General features: G+C 40.5%; 2 protein-coding genes and 1 non-coding gene across 3 annotated transcripts in view; 1 reads left to right on the forward strand and 2 right to left on the reverse strand.

Annotated features, from left to right (window-relative positions):
* DIPK1A (divergent protein kinase domain 1A) overlaps nucleotides 1-12,406 on the forward strand; it is a 13,194-nt gene extending 788 nt beyond the window's left edge. Inside the window, exons 2-5 of the mRNA XM_042030207.1 lie at nucleotides 6,150-6,284; nucleotides 6,556-6,663; nucleotides 7,357-7,533; nucleotides 8,493-12,406. Of these exons, the coding sequence (XP_041886141.1) occupies nucleotides 6,150-6,284; nucleotides 6,556-6,663; nucleotides 7,357-7,533; nucleotides 8,493-9,305 (1,233 nt within the window). The 3' untranslated portion in view covers nucleotides 9,306-12,406. The remainder of the gene's footprint in view (nucleotides 1-6,149; nucleotides 6,285-6,555; nucleotides 6,664-7,356; nucleotides 7,534-8,492) is intronic.
* RPL5 (ribosomal protein L5) lies at nucleotides 12,249-18,766 on the reverse strand. The gene is made up of 8 exons (XM_042030210.1): nucleotides 18,646-18,766; nucleotides 17,866-17,935; nucleotides 17,650-17,765; nucleotides 16,018-16,152; nucleotides 15,241-15,443; nucleotides 14,241-14,418; nucleotides 13,047-13,135; nucleotides 12,249-12,412 (listed from the first exon to the last, which is right to left on the reverse strand). Exons 1-8 carry the CDS (start codon nucleotides 18,646-18,648, stop codon nucleotides 12,313-12,315), a joined length of 894 nt encoding a protein of 297 aa, XP_041886144.1. The 5' UTR covers nucleotides 18,649-18,766; the 3' UTR covers nucleotides 12,249-12,312.
* LOC121666031 lies at nucleotides 14,562-14,658 on the reverse strand. The gene has a single exon (XR_006016545.1). It is a non-coding gene; the product is annotated as a small nucleolar RNA SNORD21 (small nucleolar RNA).
* Nucleotides 18,767-18,835: the final 69 nt, after the last annotated feature.

Genomic DNA, 18,835 nt, shown 5'->3' on the forward strand with positions numbered 1-18,835 from the left:
GGGGCACGGAGCAGGTGGCGGCGGCCTCGGGGCCGCGGTGCCTCTCGCCGCCCGCCGCCGGTCGGATCGGGCCTCTCCCGCCGCCTCGGGCGCAGCGCGCTCCGCGGAGCGCCCGCCCCGAGCGGCCGGCGCAGGACCTGTTACGCGGCAGGCGGCCCGCGGCTCCCCGGGCTCACGGCGCTGCCAGTGGGGCACTGCCGCGGCCCGGGAACCCCCCAGTTGTGCCCCACGTCCCTCCTTTACACCTACTGCCGGTGCTGCAGCCATCCATCCTGTCAGCGCGCGGACCACGGCTTGGATGAGCAGTTCATATTCCTTTTTCGTGTCTTCTAAAAAAATTAATGTCGGGCACTTTTCTTCTGCTGCTCCATACATTGCCTTGTATGTTCGTAGACACGCTGTTGTATTTCTATATGCAGGTACATGTTTGCATTACTTCAGTTAGCAGAGTAAGGCTGTTTTGGTTGGAAGTGCTGTGGCTATTGTGTAGTAGGAAGTTCTGCTGTGAAATATCAGTTAGTTACGACGTTGTGGTAGCTTAATGGTTTATCCACGGGATTTCCTTTTTATCAGTTGGATTGTATTTTAACTAGATTTTAAATAAGGTGAACATCTGTTGTGTTGGAGGATATAAATAATGTTTACTTTTCTTATATATGCTGCTTATGTGTTTGTCATCTGTTGGTATGCTTAGTGATCATTTGATTAAAAATTTTAAACCTCATATTGGTGCATTTTAAAATCCTGAATGTTTGAATTTCCCCTCATCTGGAACTTTTCCAAATGAGAAGAAATTTTGTTCTTTTTTCAGAAGTACATAGAGTGGGGGTGTAATGTTTAGTGAGAAGCATACAGATACAATTTTACCCTCTTTAGTATTTGTTTCATGGTATGTACCTGCAAATCTGGGTCAGTATCACTTGGGTTTTAAACCAAAGAAGAGTACTCTAGATCTATTTACCGAAGTAGACAATTGTATAATATTTGGATTCCTATGGGATAAAGCCTTCAATACAAATAGAAATGAATTCATAATCTATACACTACCTTTCAAATTAGAAGTCTCCAAATTGTTTGCCTCCTTTGCCTTGGTAGTCTCTTATCATTATATGGTGATATCTGATAACATTCTTCTCTGCTCTTCTTCTCAAAATTTGATTTAAGGCCTTCCAAGCAAAATGTTATTTTAAAATCTTCTAAGAAACAGGAAGACTGCAAAATTATTTATTAGAAAAGCCAAAGAAATTAAATGTTTGTTTCTATTGCAGATTAAAAAAAAAAATTCTGTGTGTGCTTTCTTATACTGAGAGCCGATTTTGCATATTCTGCTGACTTGTTTTAGGAGATTTAATAGTGGCTTTGTGAACATAAACATGTTTTTCTCTGTCAGTGAATGTATGTTAATGTCTGATGCATCCATAGAATGGCAGCAACTATCAATATATTGGTGTTTCTTGTCACTGCATGTTACTGTTGGGACATGACAAATGTAGTCATGATTTAACTACACTAATTGCTGAGTGCTTTATTGAGATTTGTCTCCAAAGAAGCCAACGGTCTCTAAGTAAATGGTAGACTTAACTCACTGAGGACTATGATCAAGGTGGAAAGACTTGTGTAGTGTTTCTATGCAGCATTTCAAGTAGCACACCAGGGAATATGTTAGTACAGTGGAAGGTTATCACGGAGTGAATTCCAGCTTTTGCTGGCATTCCAGACTTCTTGAAAACTATGCTGTGAAATGAATCACCAGAACATCAGGTTCTGTGAGACAAAACTTAATACCTGTTCTAGATTTCTGCCCTAATAGGAGCAGGATGTTACGAGCTGGGTTGCAACAGATATTCTATGGCAAATGTTCTCTTGATTTACACACGCTTTAGCTTTTGTGCAGAATGCAAGATCCATAGGCAAACAGTTGATGATTTTTGAGCCTAAAAAAGACGTTCTTCCATGTGTCAGCTCGTGTAAAAGGAGCAGGGCACACTTAGATATCTTAGCTCAGCCCAAAACTTAGTGTTAGGGACTCTCTGAGTCAATGTTAAAGTTCTGTCACTCTGAAGAATAGTAACTCTGAAGTACAAAACTTTGCCATTGCTTAGACTGCAGATCATGTAATAATAGTAAACAAAACAACAAAAATACCCTAAAACCTGACAAACTTTTAAACACCACAAAATAATTTAATTGTATTTATAGGATTTTACAGTTGGGTGATTAACACTGGGATTTTGTTTTACAAGGAGAGGTTAGTGTCCCCAATTTAAGAGACATTGTCCTGAAGTTCTTTCTGATAGCTGTAGTTAGCAATTGCATTGTGAGGCTGAGGACTAACCAGCAGGATTGCTTGTGACAACAATCATGTAAAGAGCACTTGCACGTGTGGAAGTTTGGCCTTTATAGATTCTGGACCAAGTTTACAGACTCTTTAGAAGTGCCTCATGGACTGCAGTAATGTACAAGAGACTGTCTTCGATGGGCCAAAGAATAAGCAAGTCTAAAGCCCCACACAGCAGAAATTTCCTGTATAGTCTCTTTGCTCTAAGATTTTAATCCCTTCTGTTTTGCTTAACGTTTTAAGGAGAGATGTCCCATTTTCCATCTTGGTCATTATTTTATTTCAAAAGATACCTCAGCTCTGTTTACTCAGTTTGGTTATTCAGGATGCAAAATAATTCAAGACACTGGCATAATCATAAGCATGCACTGTCTGCTCTTAGAGATAGGAATGTCTCCTGTTCCTGGCATCCAAAACAGTGTGGGCTAATGCTCTTAGACATCATGTCAGCCTACCTGAAGTGCATCCTGTGACAGACAAATCAACCTGAACAGAGAACAAAACAGAATTTCTAGCATGATTGGTCTACTTTTTTTTATCTGTCCTTTTCTATTGTGAGCATGTAAGATGAGTGGAGAGAGCAACTCTGATTTGGAGAAGATTACTACGCTATGGTTATGTGGAATACTTTCCAGAATTAAGCTATCTCTACTATTAAACAAAGAAACACTTTCATACTCTTTAGCCATAAAAGTGTTTTAAATAAAAAGTAGACTCACCAAAAATCTGTCAAGTTATGTTGCATGTTGATTCACTACTCTCCATATGCTTTGGAGTGCATCCAGGCTTGAGTTTTGCAAGAAGAGGTTTTCCAATTCTATTTCGGGGGATGAATGTCTGATTATTATTCAGTGCACATGACTTAGCAGAATATACAAGTGATGGAAGAAGTTGAATCTGTAATATCAAGCATTACAAGTGTTTTCCCTCATTCTTGCATTCCCTGGCTCACATTTAAATCTTGATGGAAGACTAGAGATGAAAAAAGAAACTGTTTCCTTGTTTTGAATACTTTCTTTCTTTTTTGGATAATTTTGGAACTCTCAGTCATTCTGTTGCCCTAAAAATGTTCTTATTACAAGTTTCCTGGCAGTTTGTCACAGTTTCAAATGGAGCCCATCTATATGTGTTGCTCCCTAAGCACTGTCTGGGACGTCTTGCTCAGAAATGTGTTCCAGTGATCTCCATGGTAGGTGTAAGTCCTCTGTGTTCTGGGTGCATCAGCACTCGTGTGACCAAACCAGGCTCAGTAAATCCACGTTCCTGCATTAGGACAGTGTGTGCACGCGCCAGATGAAGTAAACTAAGTGTGTCTACACTCACAGACCGATTCTGGGGAGAAAATGAAAATTTGGTAGGGGAATGTATGGGAAGAAATCAAATAATGATCAGGCGTTTTCCTGAGCATGATGAGGAAGTCCTTACTAGAAAAGTAATTCCCTTTGAACCAGAGAGTGGAACCTTGGTTGTCTGTAAGCAGAGGGATGCTGTTTGTCCATGCTCTGAACTGGCAGAGTGGCTTTTGCAAGTCAAAAGCTGCATGACTCCATTGGCACAGTGCTGAGCTCAAAATAAATCTAGCTTCTCTGGAACTTCCTGCCAAATACATGATGTAGTCAGATGGCATTTGGGGAGGATTTTCGGTCTCAAGTACATTCCCTTTCTTCCTAAGGAGGAGGACAATATATACAGTATCTGTACTGTGAGTACGGTCAATATTCTGCAGTGGTCCTGAGGCCTGCAGGCCACTGCTGGTCTCTGAAGTTGTACTAAATGCATACAATAATACAAAATTTCATGAAGTAGCACTTTGGTTTAAAGTGTATTATAAAGGTTCATGGAAGGATTCAGCAAGAAGCACTGAGGAATGAGGAGGATTTGTTGTCCCAGAAGCTTTGGTTCCCAAGCAGTTTTTACACAAGAAACAGCTTTCCCTAAAATTGTCAGTTTCATTTCTGTTGATCTTCCCCAGATTTTACCAGTAGTTTCCTGTGCTTCATGTTCTGCTACATAACAGGGTTATTAGAAACAGCTTTAAAACCCCCCAAATTATAAAACCTGTCTCTAAAAGAAATCACTGGAATAAAAAGTTAATTGTAACTCTCTCTTTTTTTAACCGGGTAGTTTTAAGATTGTCAAGTGAGTGTCTGTGAAGGTGTGAAGGAATAGGGATGCACAGCTGAGGCATGTGGCAGGACCACAGCTCTATGGATTGAAATCATCTTTGGGTCTTTTGAAACTGACTTTTTCTGGATTTTTTGTTTCCAATAGAAAGGGTGTAATGCATGCTGGCTGTTTGTCATATTTTAATAAATTCTAATAAATTATTGCAGTCTTTCTAATTAAAAAAAATTGCTTATTTACATTGCTACAGTTCTGTGTATATGTGTGATGGCAAAATTGCTCATCATTACTACTTTTCTTGGAACCTTTTCCAAACATATGGGATAATTTCTCTATGAGGAACAGTCAAGTTAGGACCTGTCAGTCTGGAAAAGAGATGACATCACAGGGAGGTGTGTTATGGAGGCCTACAAAATCATGACAGACGGGGACAGAGTGGACAGAAATTGTTCACTCTTCCAATACATGAACTAGGGGGTATCAAACAAAGTTAATATGAATCAGACTTCAGTAAAATAAAGTCCAGTGCCTGACCTTGGTAGTGGATAGTAGACCTGTAAATTAATTGCTAAAGTTTGTTGTGGATGCTAAAAGCTTATGTAGATTTTTAAGGGAGTCTGGGTAAATTGAAATATTTTAAATGAAAGATAAATTATTTGAGATTTACTAAATGCAGAATATCATATCTGGCTTAGCAAGTTCTTCTAGAGGAAACTGGGAGCACATTTGGTATATATTATATATGATCTCAATCTTCAAGAGTATCTTTTTATAGGTATTACTGAAGATTAGGATACTGATAGAAATGACCAAATGCTGACCAAATATAGCTGCTGTCATGCACTTTCCTTACATCCTGCTGCTAAAGCTGATCCTGACCTTCTAATTAGTTTCTAATCCTGACGTGAGTATGAAAATCAACCTGTTAGCACACCAGACTCTCTGACGAGGAGGAAAAAAGAAGAAGGAAAGGATCAAAACATCCCTCCTACTTTGCAAGACACTTAGCTCTCCCTCAGTTCTTAATTTATAAATAGATTTTCCTTCTGCCCCTGTGAAAACTGTCTATGTGAGGCCACAGAAACAACAGGGAAGTCATGCACACTGTTGTGGGAAAGACCACTGAAGGTGAGGCTAGTACAGAAGAATTTTATTTGCATAATTAAATGGTGTCATTTCAAGGAAGGAGAGAGACTTCAGCGCATGAAACCTGATCCTGAAATCCACCCTGCTAATTGTATATCTATCTTGTGTGTTTACACATTAACACAGATTATTTTTTGACCAAATTCTTGGTCTGTTGGATTTGATTTACCGTGAGTGGGACATAGGTAACTAGTCTTAGGGAAAAATGCACTTAATTGAGCTCTGGCAGTTTATGATTTTTGATCAAATTGGTTCCTGCAGTCTGGCTTGCCCTGTGAGGGTCTGACACCTTTTGTTCTATTTATTTATATCTCTTATTTAATTTTCCTTCCACTTACATAAGTCAAACTGACCTCCCCTATCAGTTTTGCTCACTGAAGGAAGCAAATGTTCCATATAATGCAGTCTGCTTATTTTATCACTATTTTATCACTTATTTTTATCATTATTTATAAGTCAAATTCCTTAAAGATGAAATGGTAAATCATGTTTACTGCTGCTCAGTGAATTACAAACAGTATTTTCTCTTTGTGTGCTCTAGGTACGTCTGTCCTATGTGCGGATAAAGTATCTCTTCATCTCTTGGTTAGTAGTGTTTATTGGCAGCTGGATTATGTATGTTCAGTACTCCACCTACACAGAACTGTGCAGAGGACATGACTGTAGGAAAATTATAGTAAGTATATTTAGCATAGCTTTTTGAAGTTTGACTAATTCAGTCAGTGCCACATGTAATTTAATCAAATTCTCATATTCCATCATGCCGAAGTAAGATTATAATTTCAGTTACAGATAAAACCAGTTGTGTCTCTAACATTATTTTGACATAGGGTAATTTACATTTTTTTCTTAGATTTTTCTTTCAAAACTTGGGTGTTGAAAGAGATACAGTTTTTGCCTCCTTTCTTAGGCAATTCATTAAATATTTTTCTCCCTGTTTGTTTCAGTGTGATAAATACAAGACGGGTGTTATTGACGGGTCAGCGTGTAGTAGTCTTTGTGCTAAAGAAACACTGTATTTTGGAAAATGTTTGTCAACAAAGCCCAATAACCAGGTAAGGATTTACTCATCCAACCTAGTTTTATTATTTCCCACTGAAATGTCATTGTCTGGAATGCCAGGTAGACTTTACTGTCAGCAAGTTGAATCTGTTTAATACTGATTATTTCAAACTTCATTTGCTGTGACATGCAGAGCGTGTGTGTGTGCATATATATACACACCCATATATATACATACACACACCTATACAGAGAAGATACAGTATAATACAAATTAAAACATATAATATGCACCTATATACAATAATATACATTATTCCTATATGTAGAGGGGTATCTATTTATTTTATAATATATGTATTTTGGAAACATATATAATATATATTGAATCCTTCCACAGTTTGACAGAATGTGCATACTTGCACAAAGCATACTGCTTCTCTGCTATCCTGCATCACAGATAGAAGCAGCAGCCTTGTAACAAGCTATGCAAAGGTGGCAGTAATGCCAATCTGTTGTTTGGGAAGCTGTCTGTATTTTGACAGTGTAGTGTCTCCGAAGAACCTGCAGAAGTGGGTTGTATTTGAAGTTGCCATTGTTCAAATTGCCTTATTCATCGTTTGCACACGAGATTCAGTTTCTGATCAGTGTCACTGTTTGACTCTTGAAGCAGTGGTTGGAGGACAGGTGGTCTTCAGATGGACTTCTACAGTGTTTCATACAGTTTCCCCTCTTTTTCTGCATAGATGTATTTAGGAATCTGGGGAAATCTGCAAAGTGTTATAAAATGCCAGATGGAAGAAGCTGCTCAACTTGATTTTGGTACTGACCCAGAACCAAGGAAGGAAATAGTCCTATTTGATAAACCAACAAGAGGAACTACTGTTGAGAAATTCAAAGAAATGGTATACGGTCTTTTTAAAGTACGTATATTCTTATTTATTCTATTTTGACAGAAAGGCTTGTTTTCTTGAAGCTGGAGAGAATACCCTCTTGTATGAGCCTTGTTCAAGAGTATGTTAGAAAAATAATCAGCACAGAAATAGTTTTTCCCAGAGGTGCTTATCTTGAAGTTTGAAGTAACTAATTATCAGGGTTTTTTCCTTACTCTTTAAATGATGGAAGCTGGCGTTCATCTGGTCTATAGATTTTGCTAGTATTTATATAGAAAATATGATGTAAGGCTGATGTCAGTAGTGATGCATTACAGCAGCGTTGTCTCTAACAATGGTGAGCAGCAGGTGTATTAGGGTAGTTCTTAGGAAAATCTGGAAAAAGTTGATCTGCCTTTGTGTGAGCATTCAGCTAAAAATGGAACAGTTCTGATTCCAGCAATGACTTCTTTCTCTGTAGTCCTACAATGGATGTGGTTACTTCAAATAACAAAATTAAGCATTTCAGTATAGTTACGGGATTTGGACCCAGTTTTGTCTTGGTACCTTTAATAATTGGCCAAAACGTAGTTGATAACATGATTTCACTACATTTGTAAGGTCTGATCAACTGAAAACTAAACCTGATCTAAACATTTGAATTCTGCACACTTTTTTGTAGACAATATTGAATAAGCTACTTGATACAATTTTTCTAAGGACTGATCTGATCAAGAACAATGTTTGAATTTTAATGTTTGCATTTTGAAGTGCAAAGAAAGGTAGTACTTCCAGAGGATTACAATGCTCAGTGCCTGTGAGAACAGAACAAAAAGGAAGCTCTGCACGCACCTGATGGCAGGTCCTGTTACATCAATAACCAATGAAAACTAGAACGTACCCTGTTACTCCCATTGTTCATAGAAGGAGAGTAACAGGAGGCAGAATGACAGATGGATTGGGGGCAGTTAATGAAATCATACTTCATCTTTTTTGTTTGTTGCTTTTAGGCAAAATTGGGTGAACAAGGAAATCTTTCAGAACTGGTTAATCTCATCCTGTCTTTCGCCGATGGAAACAAAGATGGGAGAGTCTCTTTGCCAGAAGCAAAATCTGCATGGGCACTCCTGCAGCTAGAAGAGTTTCTATTAATGGTGATCTTGCAGGATAAAGAACATACTCCCAAGCTGATGGGTTTTTGTGGGGATCTCTATGTGACCGAAAGAGTTGAATATACCTCTCTCTATGGAATCAGCCTTCCATGGATTATAGAACTTCTCATTCCCTCTGGCTTTAGAAGAAGCATGGACCAGTGGTTCACTCCATCATGGCCAAGAAAGGCAAAAATAGCTATAGGGCTTTTAGAATTTGTGGAAGATATTTTCCATGGACCTTATGGAAACTTTCTGATGTGTGATACAAGTGCCAAAAACTTGGGATATAATGATAAATATGATTTGAAAATGATGGACATGAGAAAAATTGTGCCAGAAATTAATTTGAAGGAAATAATTAAAGATCGTCAGTGTGACTCAGATTTGGACTGCATTTATGGTACAGACTGTAGAACACTATGTGACCAAAGTAAAATGAGATGTACCACTGAAGTAATCCAGCCAAACTTGGCAAAAGCTTGTCAGCTCCTTAAAGACTATCTGCTTCGTGGTGCTCCTTCTGATATCCATGAAGAACTAGAGAAACAACTGTACTTGTGCATTGCCCTGAAAGTCACAGCAAATCAGATGGAAATGGAGCATTCTTTAATACTCAATAACTTAAAAACTTTACTGTGGAAGAAAATTTCTCATACAAATGATTCTTAGCTTCTCCAGCAGCAGAAGAGAATACTGATGCCTTGGGCCACTAGAGGTGGCCCAAGACATTTGATAAAAACAATCCGCACCTTTTTAAAAAGGTATTTCTTTACTCAGATTTTATGAATGGCTCTTTCAGTCTTGCCCTTCAGTCAGTAACTTATGACAGGGCTTCTCGAAGAATGAACATGCCACTGAATGATCGAGCAGAGGCCAGAAGTACTTCTGGTGTTCAGTGCTGTTACGGAAACAACAACTCTGCATGCTTGACTGTTCTGTGCACTTTGTCAGATCTTGAACAGGATGAAAGTATTCACTGTGCCACCACATCAGCTGAGGGAACATCTTCCATTTCTGTGAAAAACATTGCTCATTTGTGAAGTACCTGCAGAGGATTTTTCTCCTAAGTAGTTTTATGAAGAATTGCCACTACTGCAAATAATGTGTCCAAGTCCAAGCTGCTGTTATGAATAAACTGAACTGTGAGATTGAAGTTTACTAATACCTTGGCATGGCAGAATTTGCACATTAAAGAATTTTTTAACTGTGGAAAATTAGAATTTTATTCTAGAATGTATAGGTTGTAATATGAGACAAATCAGATTCTGTTTACACATTGTTACCTCATGCTTACGTCTTGAATGTTTAAGTAGTTCAACATTTTTTAATTGTCATTGTATGGTGAGCCCTTTGGGAGCCAAGAATTCTAGAGTATTATTTCTTAAAGTCATCTATATGGTTTAGCAGCAATACCAGCATCCATTTCAAGAACTTCACTGGAAACCTTTAACCCAAATTTAGCTGTAGCAAATATTGAAAAGCAAGGAGTTTGTGGACTAAGCTATAGTATGAAAACTGAAGTTAATTTTTAAAAATACTGAATAGCAGAAGTGTCCTACCAGTTAAAAAGGGAAGTTTGCATAGTGTAGGAATCTGCTGTATGACATGAGAAAGAAGTTAATAGTTGTGGATAGTCTTGGCTCTTTACTGTCCCTCCACATTCAGCTGTACTTCAATCGTAACTACTGCAGGAAGTGTGTAATCAAGAGCTAGACCTGAATTTTAAGACAGAAGCCGGATTGCTCAGGATTGTGCAATATTGCTCAACTAGGAGCCTATGAGGTATTTTCCAGCTCATTCCTAGCTGTTACTAAGTGAGCTGCAGTGTGTGTGTTCTTTTTTTCTAGTAGCATCTCTGAGTCATTGTTAAAACTCAAGCCATGAGTAAATAAACATAATCTGATCCTGGCACTCCACAAAGCATGACCACTCTACTACCTTTAATCTGCACCCTATTCTTCAGATTTACAGCTGTGTTCATAATTATGCAGAATTGGATGTCCATAAAACACCTTAATACATGCTCAATACTTGCCTGTTGAATGTTTAATTTATAAATGCTTTAGGTACAAAGTTGTTCAATCTTCATGATTTTAATGGCAGTCATCTGTATACTTCTGAATCCTGGCCCCTTAATTCATTTTCACCAGAGGTAAGAAGAACAAGCTTTATTTACGTATTTGAAAGGTTAATTGCTCTAGGTATCCTGTTTCAAATGCATTTCTAGAATGATGAAACTGAACTACAGGACCACAATAAAGTAGTTTCTCCATACCAGATGTAATAATATGCAGCTTGGGTTAACATTGTTTTGTGAACACCAGCCTTTTAGTTTAAGAAATACTATGCCCATGCTATTGTCTTGAACTTGCTAATGTGCTCCAACTATGAACTAATAAGTATTTGTAACGAGCAATGCACTAAAAGTGTAAAGTGGTCATGTTCTTGGTGAAAAAAGCTGACAGTGACTGCTATTTGGGCAGAGATTACTTAAAATACCCAACATCATTGGGTATTTTAACAACGGGAGAATATGTTTAATAGTGCAGTTTGTTGTACAGAATCTTCATTTTTATTACTGTTGCATCGAAGCTTTCATTGGAAAAAAAATACACTTTTGTTTATAATAAATCACAGGCCTCTTTTCTTTTTTCAGTAGCAGTATTTACACCAACTACCAGTATCTTAGAGCAGAACATTCCTCCATGTAGCCTCCTTGATTAATGTTTAAACTGTGCAAATGATTTCTCTAAGTCTAGTGGGAAACCTATTGGCACACAGAAACTGAGAGGTAGGAGGAGACAAAGGACCAGGGCAGGACAAGGCTGGTGAGAAATACTTCTCTTCCAGGCAGCTCAGCCTGCAAGCTGCAGAAAGAAACACACATTGGGCTCTGGGTGGGGGCCACCCTTTAGGATAAGGAGATGAAAACCAGTGACTGGTGAGGTGGATGGACATGGAGAGGGGAGGCAGGAGGAAAAATGAGGTAGAGACTGGCATGGGGGATAGGGTGAGGAGTGTGAGGGTATAAAAGCCCAGGGGTGCTCCTCAGAGCGACCATTTAGAGTTGTTCCTGCACCAGGAATGAACTGCCTTGTGGAATGGGATGTCATGGGCTCTGCTAAGGGAACCCTACGGGTGAAAGGGAAGGGAACATGGTCTGGCTGCCTGTGAGTGTGTGGGGATTCAAGGAGGAAAGGCTCTGATGTGCAACTGCCAGGGAGTCTCACAAATGTTTCCTTGACAAGGCCTCCATACCTACTCCTGTACATGCAACTTAAAAGTGAATTCTCTGATCAACTAAATAATGTGAAGTATTCAGCTTAAGAATTTTAAATCCTTCTCTACTTAATAGCAGCAAGCTCTTATACTTAGTCCTTGATACTAGCTCTGCCAAAAATTAATCTAATTGATTTCCTTCCCCTTCTTACAGGAGTAATTCTGATGCAACAGCCTTCGTCTTTGAAGTCTGTCACCTCTCTTCTCTGTGAAAACTCAATTCACACAGTACTTAGAACAAGGAGAAAAAAAACTTTTCAGGTACAGACTATCTAGATCATAAAATATATTCTCTGCTTTTATAAACTATACAAATAAGCTGGTCTTACACAGTTGCTTCCTCAATAAATTTATTGCCACTTTTTCCAAAGCTTCACAGAAAACTGTGGAAGTTGTCTTAACTCTCAGTTCTGCGCTCCTGGGCCCTGAGGAAGCTGGCCTTCTTCTGAGCAACACGGTCTTTCTTCTGGGCAAGGGACATCTTGGGACAGTTCCATCTGCAATGTAAGCACAGGGTACAGTAGATCCAAAGCAAAATGTAGTCAAGAAACATGCAGTGCATCACAACTGTGGTTAAGAGTGCAATGGAAGAATATATTCCCACTTCTGTAACATGCTTTATTTCCTCACAATGACTGAAGGCTGTACTTAGGGCACCACAAAAAGGCATGGTTAGACAGTTTTAATTTCTCAAGAGATAAACTCTGTACTCTCTTGAGACTGAAGTAAAGACATTATTAAGCCCAATGTGATAGCTGTTCCTTATTTCTTTTCTCCCACACCCTTGAAAAATCAAAATAGTTTAGTACTGACAAAATAATCAATGAGCTCTCAGCTGAAGAGAAGCAGCTTTCCCACTGAAAACACTGAGACTTGAAGCTACACACTGTTCTAGCTATTCAAGCCACAAGGATTCTTCACTTTGTTTTTTTTATATACTTAAGAGCTCTTGAACTTCATATTCCTACTGCTAAAGTTAACTCCTAAATTATACAGAACTGCATGTATCTTAATCTGGTCTAGAACACATGACTATTGACACAACTGCAAAATTGCATTAGTTGTTTTACTGTAACTAAGATAGCTCCAACAGAGAAGTCACACAGATGTTAAAAAGAATGAGAATTTTACCTCTTTTTCTTGACTTCTCTCTTGGGTTTCTTTTCATGGACTGGATTATCCCGTATAGCAGCATGGGCTTTTTTGTACATTTCTTCCATCTTGGAAAAAAAACAATTAAAATTTAAATTCACCATAGTTGTCCAGTTGTTAGAGAAGTATCAGAAATCCAAGATCCCTGTGCCTGCATTGTCCCCAGGCATGCAATAATGCTGCCCTGTCCCAAAGCCAACTCTGGCTCCATAATGGCACAGATTTGAAAAATACCTTTGCTGGCAGTTAATTAAGACCACTAGGTATCAGCTTTTTAGATGTACAAAGAACAAGTGGCTTCTAGTGACCTAAGTCCTAGACTCACTTCATTTGAATACAAGCTGTAACTGCTGTTTGCTTAGAAAGCAGATGGAGTCGGCCATTAACATTACTTTCTTTTTAGAATGTTAGAAAAAACTAGCAATTAGTTAAATTTACAAAAAAAACCCCAAAACCCCACTGAAATGAAGGGATAGAGAATCAAATTTGCTGTAGCCTAAAACGGGGTTATGAGGGAGCTGTGTTTTAAAGCTCCAGGCTCACTTATTAGGAGAACCAAGCAAGAATATTACAGGCACCAGGACAAGCCATCTGGAAGGAGTTTAATACTTGGAAAAAATAGAAGAAGCACCTCTGTGTTCTTACCCATCTTCTAATATTTTGTGTAACTCTAAAATGTGAAGCAGTACTAAAATAAAATGTATTACAGTCTATAGTTTCATGAAATGGTAGCTTGGGCTCTTTATTCACCTGGAACAGAGAACTCCCTCTAGGGTCACACAAACAGTAACAGATTTGACACACAACCACATGCTTGCTCACAGTTACAACCACTACAGCTGCAGAAATTACAGGCTCTGGGGCAGGATAAGGAAGGAGTGGAGAGCCTGTATAGAAACTTCTAATTTAGTTTCGGGGCGGGGGGGGGAGGAAGTGGATTTATAAGCAGAATAGTAAGTTTCACAGTGGGGAAAAAAGGTCCCACTTTCAGAAGTTCTACACTATATATTATAGAGCCTTTAATGAAGGAAAAAGTATTTTCTTTGCATGGGTAACATACGACATGAGTCACATAATTTTACATATCAAACTTATTTCATTATTACAGAAGTCCCTATGCAAGACTTATCAGCATCTCTGTTACTGCCCAAGCTCCAGCTGGATAAACCTTACCCCGTCAGGTGTTACATTGTTCTTTATGTACTGGGAGAACTGTTTCTTGTAAGCATCTTCGTCCTCCTCCATCAGGTACCGCATATAATCAGCCACATTCTGGCCCATGATGTGCTTGCGGTGAACCTCCGCATTGAACTCTTTGCTTTCCGAGTCATAGCCAGGGAAACGTTTGGTGCTGTCAAACGGCAGGTACAGTCACATTAAGACTCTAATTCAAAGGCTAAAATGCACACTGAAATGACTGATACATCAGATTCTCCTACAGATAACTGAGGGATAGGAGCCTCTAAAAAAAATAGAAGTTTTAAGTTCATCTCGGCTGCCATCAGTCCCGTCTTGAAACACTGCAGTACATCATGTACACACCATGGACCAACTACAGCGTGTTCAGTCACTGCAAGTATCATCATGTAGCAGCCAAGTCAAAAAACCTGGACAATTAGTCAAGAATAGGACACCATGGGATAGGGTAGGAGAACACACAAAAGATCTCAAGATTTTTTTTCCTCCACTACTGCTAGCAGAAAGCAGCAGTTAGGTAAGAGTCAAAATATCCATGTGGAAATCCTAAACGAAGGTGGACTGCTCAGAGTTACAGCTGTACTGACAAATGCAGCAAGCATCAGTTGGGTTTGTACCTGGTTCGTAGTTTTTTCACAGTGAAAATTAATACCTACACACAATTTGGTAATGATTTAAACCAAGGAAATATCCTTTGAAGATCTGTTAAGGGCACTTGCTTTTTAGTAAAAGCAACAAGATAACTCTTTAGTTTCTACACCTTGACAGTTGAAAGATTCCCAGCAGCACTATCAGAATTGCATTTGTGGATTAAAAAACAACCAACAAAAAAAACCCCTGACCAAGAACCTAATTACATAACCATTACCATATCAGAACAAAATTATTTCAACATAAATTGATTCATGTAAGTAGACTGTCACATAGAGAAGCATCTGAGGTTAACCCTGAAGGAATTCTTTGTAACACATATTACCTATGAGGGATAGACAGCCCACCATCCACTGCACCCTTCAGAGCACCGAAGACTTTGTTTCCAGTGGTAGTTCTGGCAAGACCTGCATCCAGGTAGCATGTAAAAGCACCAGGCTTGCCATCCACGCTTTCCACATTGTATTCATCACCAGTGACTTCAACTTGGCCTTCATAGATCTTATCAAGGCCAAATTTATTCAGAAGCTGTGGGAAAAGAAAAAGTACTGCTGAGATTCTTTCCATTTATTGACAAAAATGTAGAATCACCACTACTTTGTGAATTTGCAGTAGAATCATATTTTTAACTAATTTCTTTACAAAAATTATGCACCCTGTACTAGTAACAAAGCTTTATAACAACCACCACTGTAAGTGTGTCTGTTAAGTTCCAACCTTCTGTTCCAACAGGTACACCACTGAACTTAAGACTTATTAATGAACCCCTGTGGAAAATGGATGGCTGCTGTTTACATGTTTTTGAACTCTGAAAGGTACATTTCTTACATTTTTATCCTGACTCCCTCCCTCCCACTGCCAAACTTAAGGGCTGCGACATTAAAGTGTGCTGCTGGAGCTGCAACTGCGTGCTGTCATACTTTTCACTGTGATTCGACAGTCACAAGATGCATCACATCTATTATGGTAAAGAGCAAAAGTTATGATGCTGAGAACCCCAAAGACCAGGTGGGCTGACACACCACTGGAGGAAGGGAGCTTTCCCTTCCATGAGGGAGCCAGGAAAGCAGAGCAGCAGCCCCCAGTGCCTGCCTGTACGTACCCTGCGCGCCAGGAGCAGGCCGGTGCAGTAGGCAGCGGCGTAGTTGGTCAGGCCGACCTTCACGCCGTACTTGGGCAGCTCGTGGGCATAGGCAGCACAGACAATCATGTCCCCCTCGATTCTGGCATAGGCAATCTGACAACAAAACAAATGTTAGCTTAGTGCTCCCACCACTGGGGCTCCATGCACCGTCTCTCTGACACCTGCTCAAGCTGACAGGAATACTGGATCCAGGTGTGCAAAAAACTGCCAACCTCTGCATGCAAGCTCAAGGAGTGGTGCTGTTACCGTTTGTTGGGTGGTTTTTGTTTGGTTTTTCCCCTCCTCTTGTGGCTTTTTTGTTTGTTTCTGCAAAAGGAGTAATCAACTCCTCAAGTAAAGACACAAAGAATTCAAATCTGTATTAGGCCAGCTAAAATGTTTGTTAGCAACAACTAGTGATTACCTTTCCACATAGATCAAGAGACCAGAAACTGCCTCCAAAGGCAACCTTTCAAAGAATCATTATGGATGGGATGAATTTTGTCCCATTTTCTGATACACCTCAAAGAATGCAAGAAACGTGTGCTAGTTTGTGGTAACATTGTTAGTAACCTTATGGAATGATTTTATTAATCATGGTCTGAGACCATCATCATCCCAGGGGTCTCCTGTGAGACAACAGGACTATCAGATGTTTCTGCTGTGAGACAGCAGCACTATCAGATGTTTCTGCTTTAGACTCTCACACCTCTTCTCTGCACCCAAAAGTTGTCCCATTTTTTCAGGATTCCTACATACTGGAAAGGCACTAACAGTCAGAGGTAAGCACCTGCCACCATCGATTTTTGTTCTGAGTTTCAAAGATAAAATAACCTTGTTAGTGACTGAACTGACTGTTCTCAACAGATAACTGCTCTATGAAAAAAGAAGTTAAACTTTTCTAGCTGCTTCTTTCTTGACCTTAACAACATATATTTATTATACAACAAGCATTTCTAACTTTTTAACTTCAAAATTAGTCAAAGCATTCTAAAAGTGAAACAACTGAACCACAGTAAGGAACTGCGTATGATGCTGCACACAACCACATACTTAATGACCATGAGAAAATGCCTACTGTTGTTATTTACCAGTTTCCCTTAATCTCACAGGACAGCCCTCAAAAGGCCTCAGTGCTTCATATGAGCCACACAACATCATGGAAATAGAACTCTCAAAACAGAAGGCACCTTTAGATACAGCACAAGTCAATGCAGGTTGACAGGTCACACTGTCAACTTGGTTGTCTTCAGCCAAGAAAAAAAGGCTTCTTTTTGAAGCCCTTTAAATATCGCAAAAAACCCCCAGAGACATCTTCCCTCTCCCAAAATTGTTCTACTTATCCCAGCATCATTAAAGCAGCACAATCTTACATTGCAAATGTGCACAGAAAAAGTGCTAACACTTGTAAAACTTCTTTCCTACAATGCAAATGGTTTTTTACTGAAGCTGTAGTAACACTTAAGACTGTACTCCTTTAAGGAGTTGTTTTACAATACAAAAACTGTGCAGATCTGGCCTAAGAAACCCCAGCTGCTCCAAGCCTCCCTCTCTGTGCTGACTTCACCCTGGCAAGGCTGGCAGGCCAGCAGGAAACACCGCAGGCCTTACCTGGCAGATGATGTCTCTGTTGGTAACGCGCACAATCATCCTGTATTTAGGAGTGTTGTACTTGTTTTTGTCTTGAATTACCAAACGTTTGCGAGCATAGTAATCAGTTTTTCCCTCTGAAAAACAACAGTTGAAGTGCGCAAAATGCATGAACAAAGTAGGAATGAATATTCACCAAGGACATTTAATTGTGTGTTACAGGGAATTTAGTAATACCTCTCCTTCTCCTGAATTTCACTTGGTATCTCTTGAAGTACGCCTTATTCTTGACAACTTTCACAAACCCCTTGATAAGAAATATAAACTACATGTTATTAACATATAATCCTGTAAGCCAAGATCATTCTAACTAAATGCACCATTAATAAAACCAGAGTGCAATCAGAAATTAAACAGATTTTCTTGTATGTTTAGATAAAAAGAGCGCTATAAAAATGAAATGGAAAAAAACCACCCGGCACATCAAACCCTACAAATTCTACCCCTCCCACAGAAACTGATGTTTCAGGAGAAAACCGAAGTGTATCTGTTAACCGAAGGCCCGTCCGCACTGACCGGAGCAGTGACCGTACTCATTTCCTATCACTCCCGCACAGCCAGCGACTTCTCTAGCGCGTTCTGCCACGGAGCCGCTTCCCCTGCAGCCTCCCGCCCTCAGTCAGTCCAACACCCGCAACCCGGGGCCCGGCGCGGCTGCTGAGGGGCACCGGGGGCTGTATCAGACCCGGCCCCGCGGCCCGGGCCCGACCCAGCCACCGCCGGCGGGCCCCGGCAGGACGCGGCGCATGGGGCCAGCGCAGCCGGTAACGGGGCCCTGCTGGAGCCCCTCGAGCCGCCCGCGGCGCAGCCCCGGCAGAATGGCAGCCATTGCCACGCCGGCGCCGGGCGGCCGCCCCGAGCCCGCGACAATCGGACTCCATCCGTGCGGGCAGCGCGGCACGGCGCGCGCGGGACGGCGGACGCGATGCCCCCGAGCCCCCCCGTGTCGGTACCGACCATCGTGCCAGGCACTGTCCGGTCCCTCAGGCCGGGGCCCGCTCCGCACAACGACTGCGCTCCGCAGCAAACGGGAAAAGGCCGCGCGGGCCGCGCAGCCGCAGCTCCTGCCCTGCCCGGCGGGGCGGGGCCGCGCGCGCGCCGTGCTGCCCCCTGCCGGCCCGGCGGACCGACGGCGGGCGGTCCGAGC

The sequence above is a fragment of the Corvus kubaryi genome, unplaced genomic scaffold, assembly GCF_017639235.1.
Source record: "Corvus kubaryi isolate FWS band 111438036 unplaced genomic scaffold, C.kubaryi_AGA036_p1.0 37334, whole genome shotgun sequence".
NCBI lineage: Eukaryota > Metazoa > Chordata > Aves > Passeriformes > Corvidae > Corvus > Corvus kubaryi.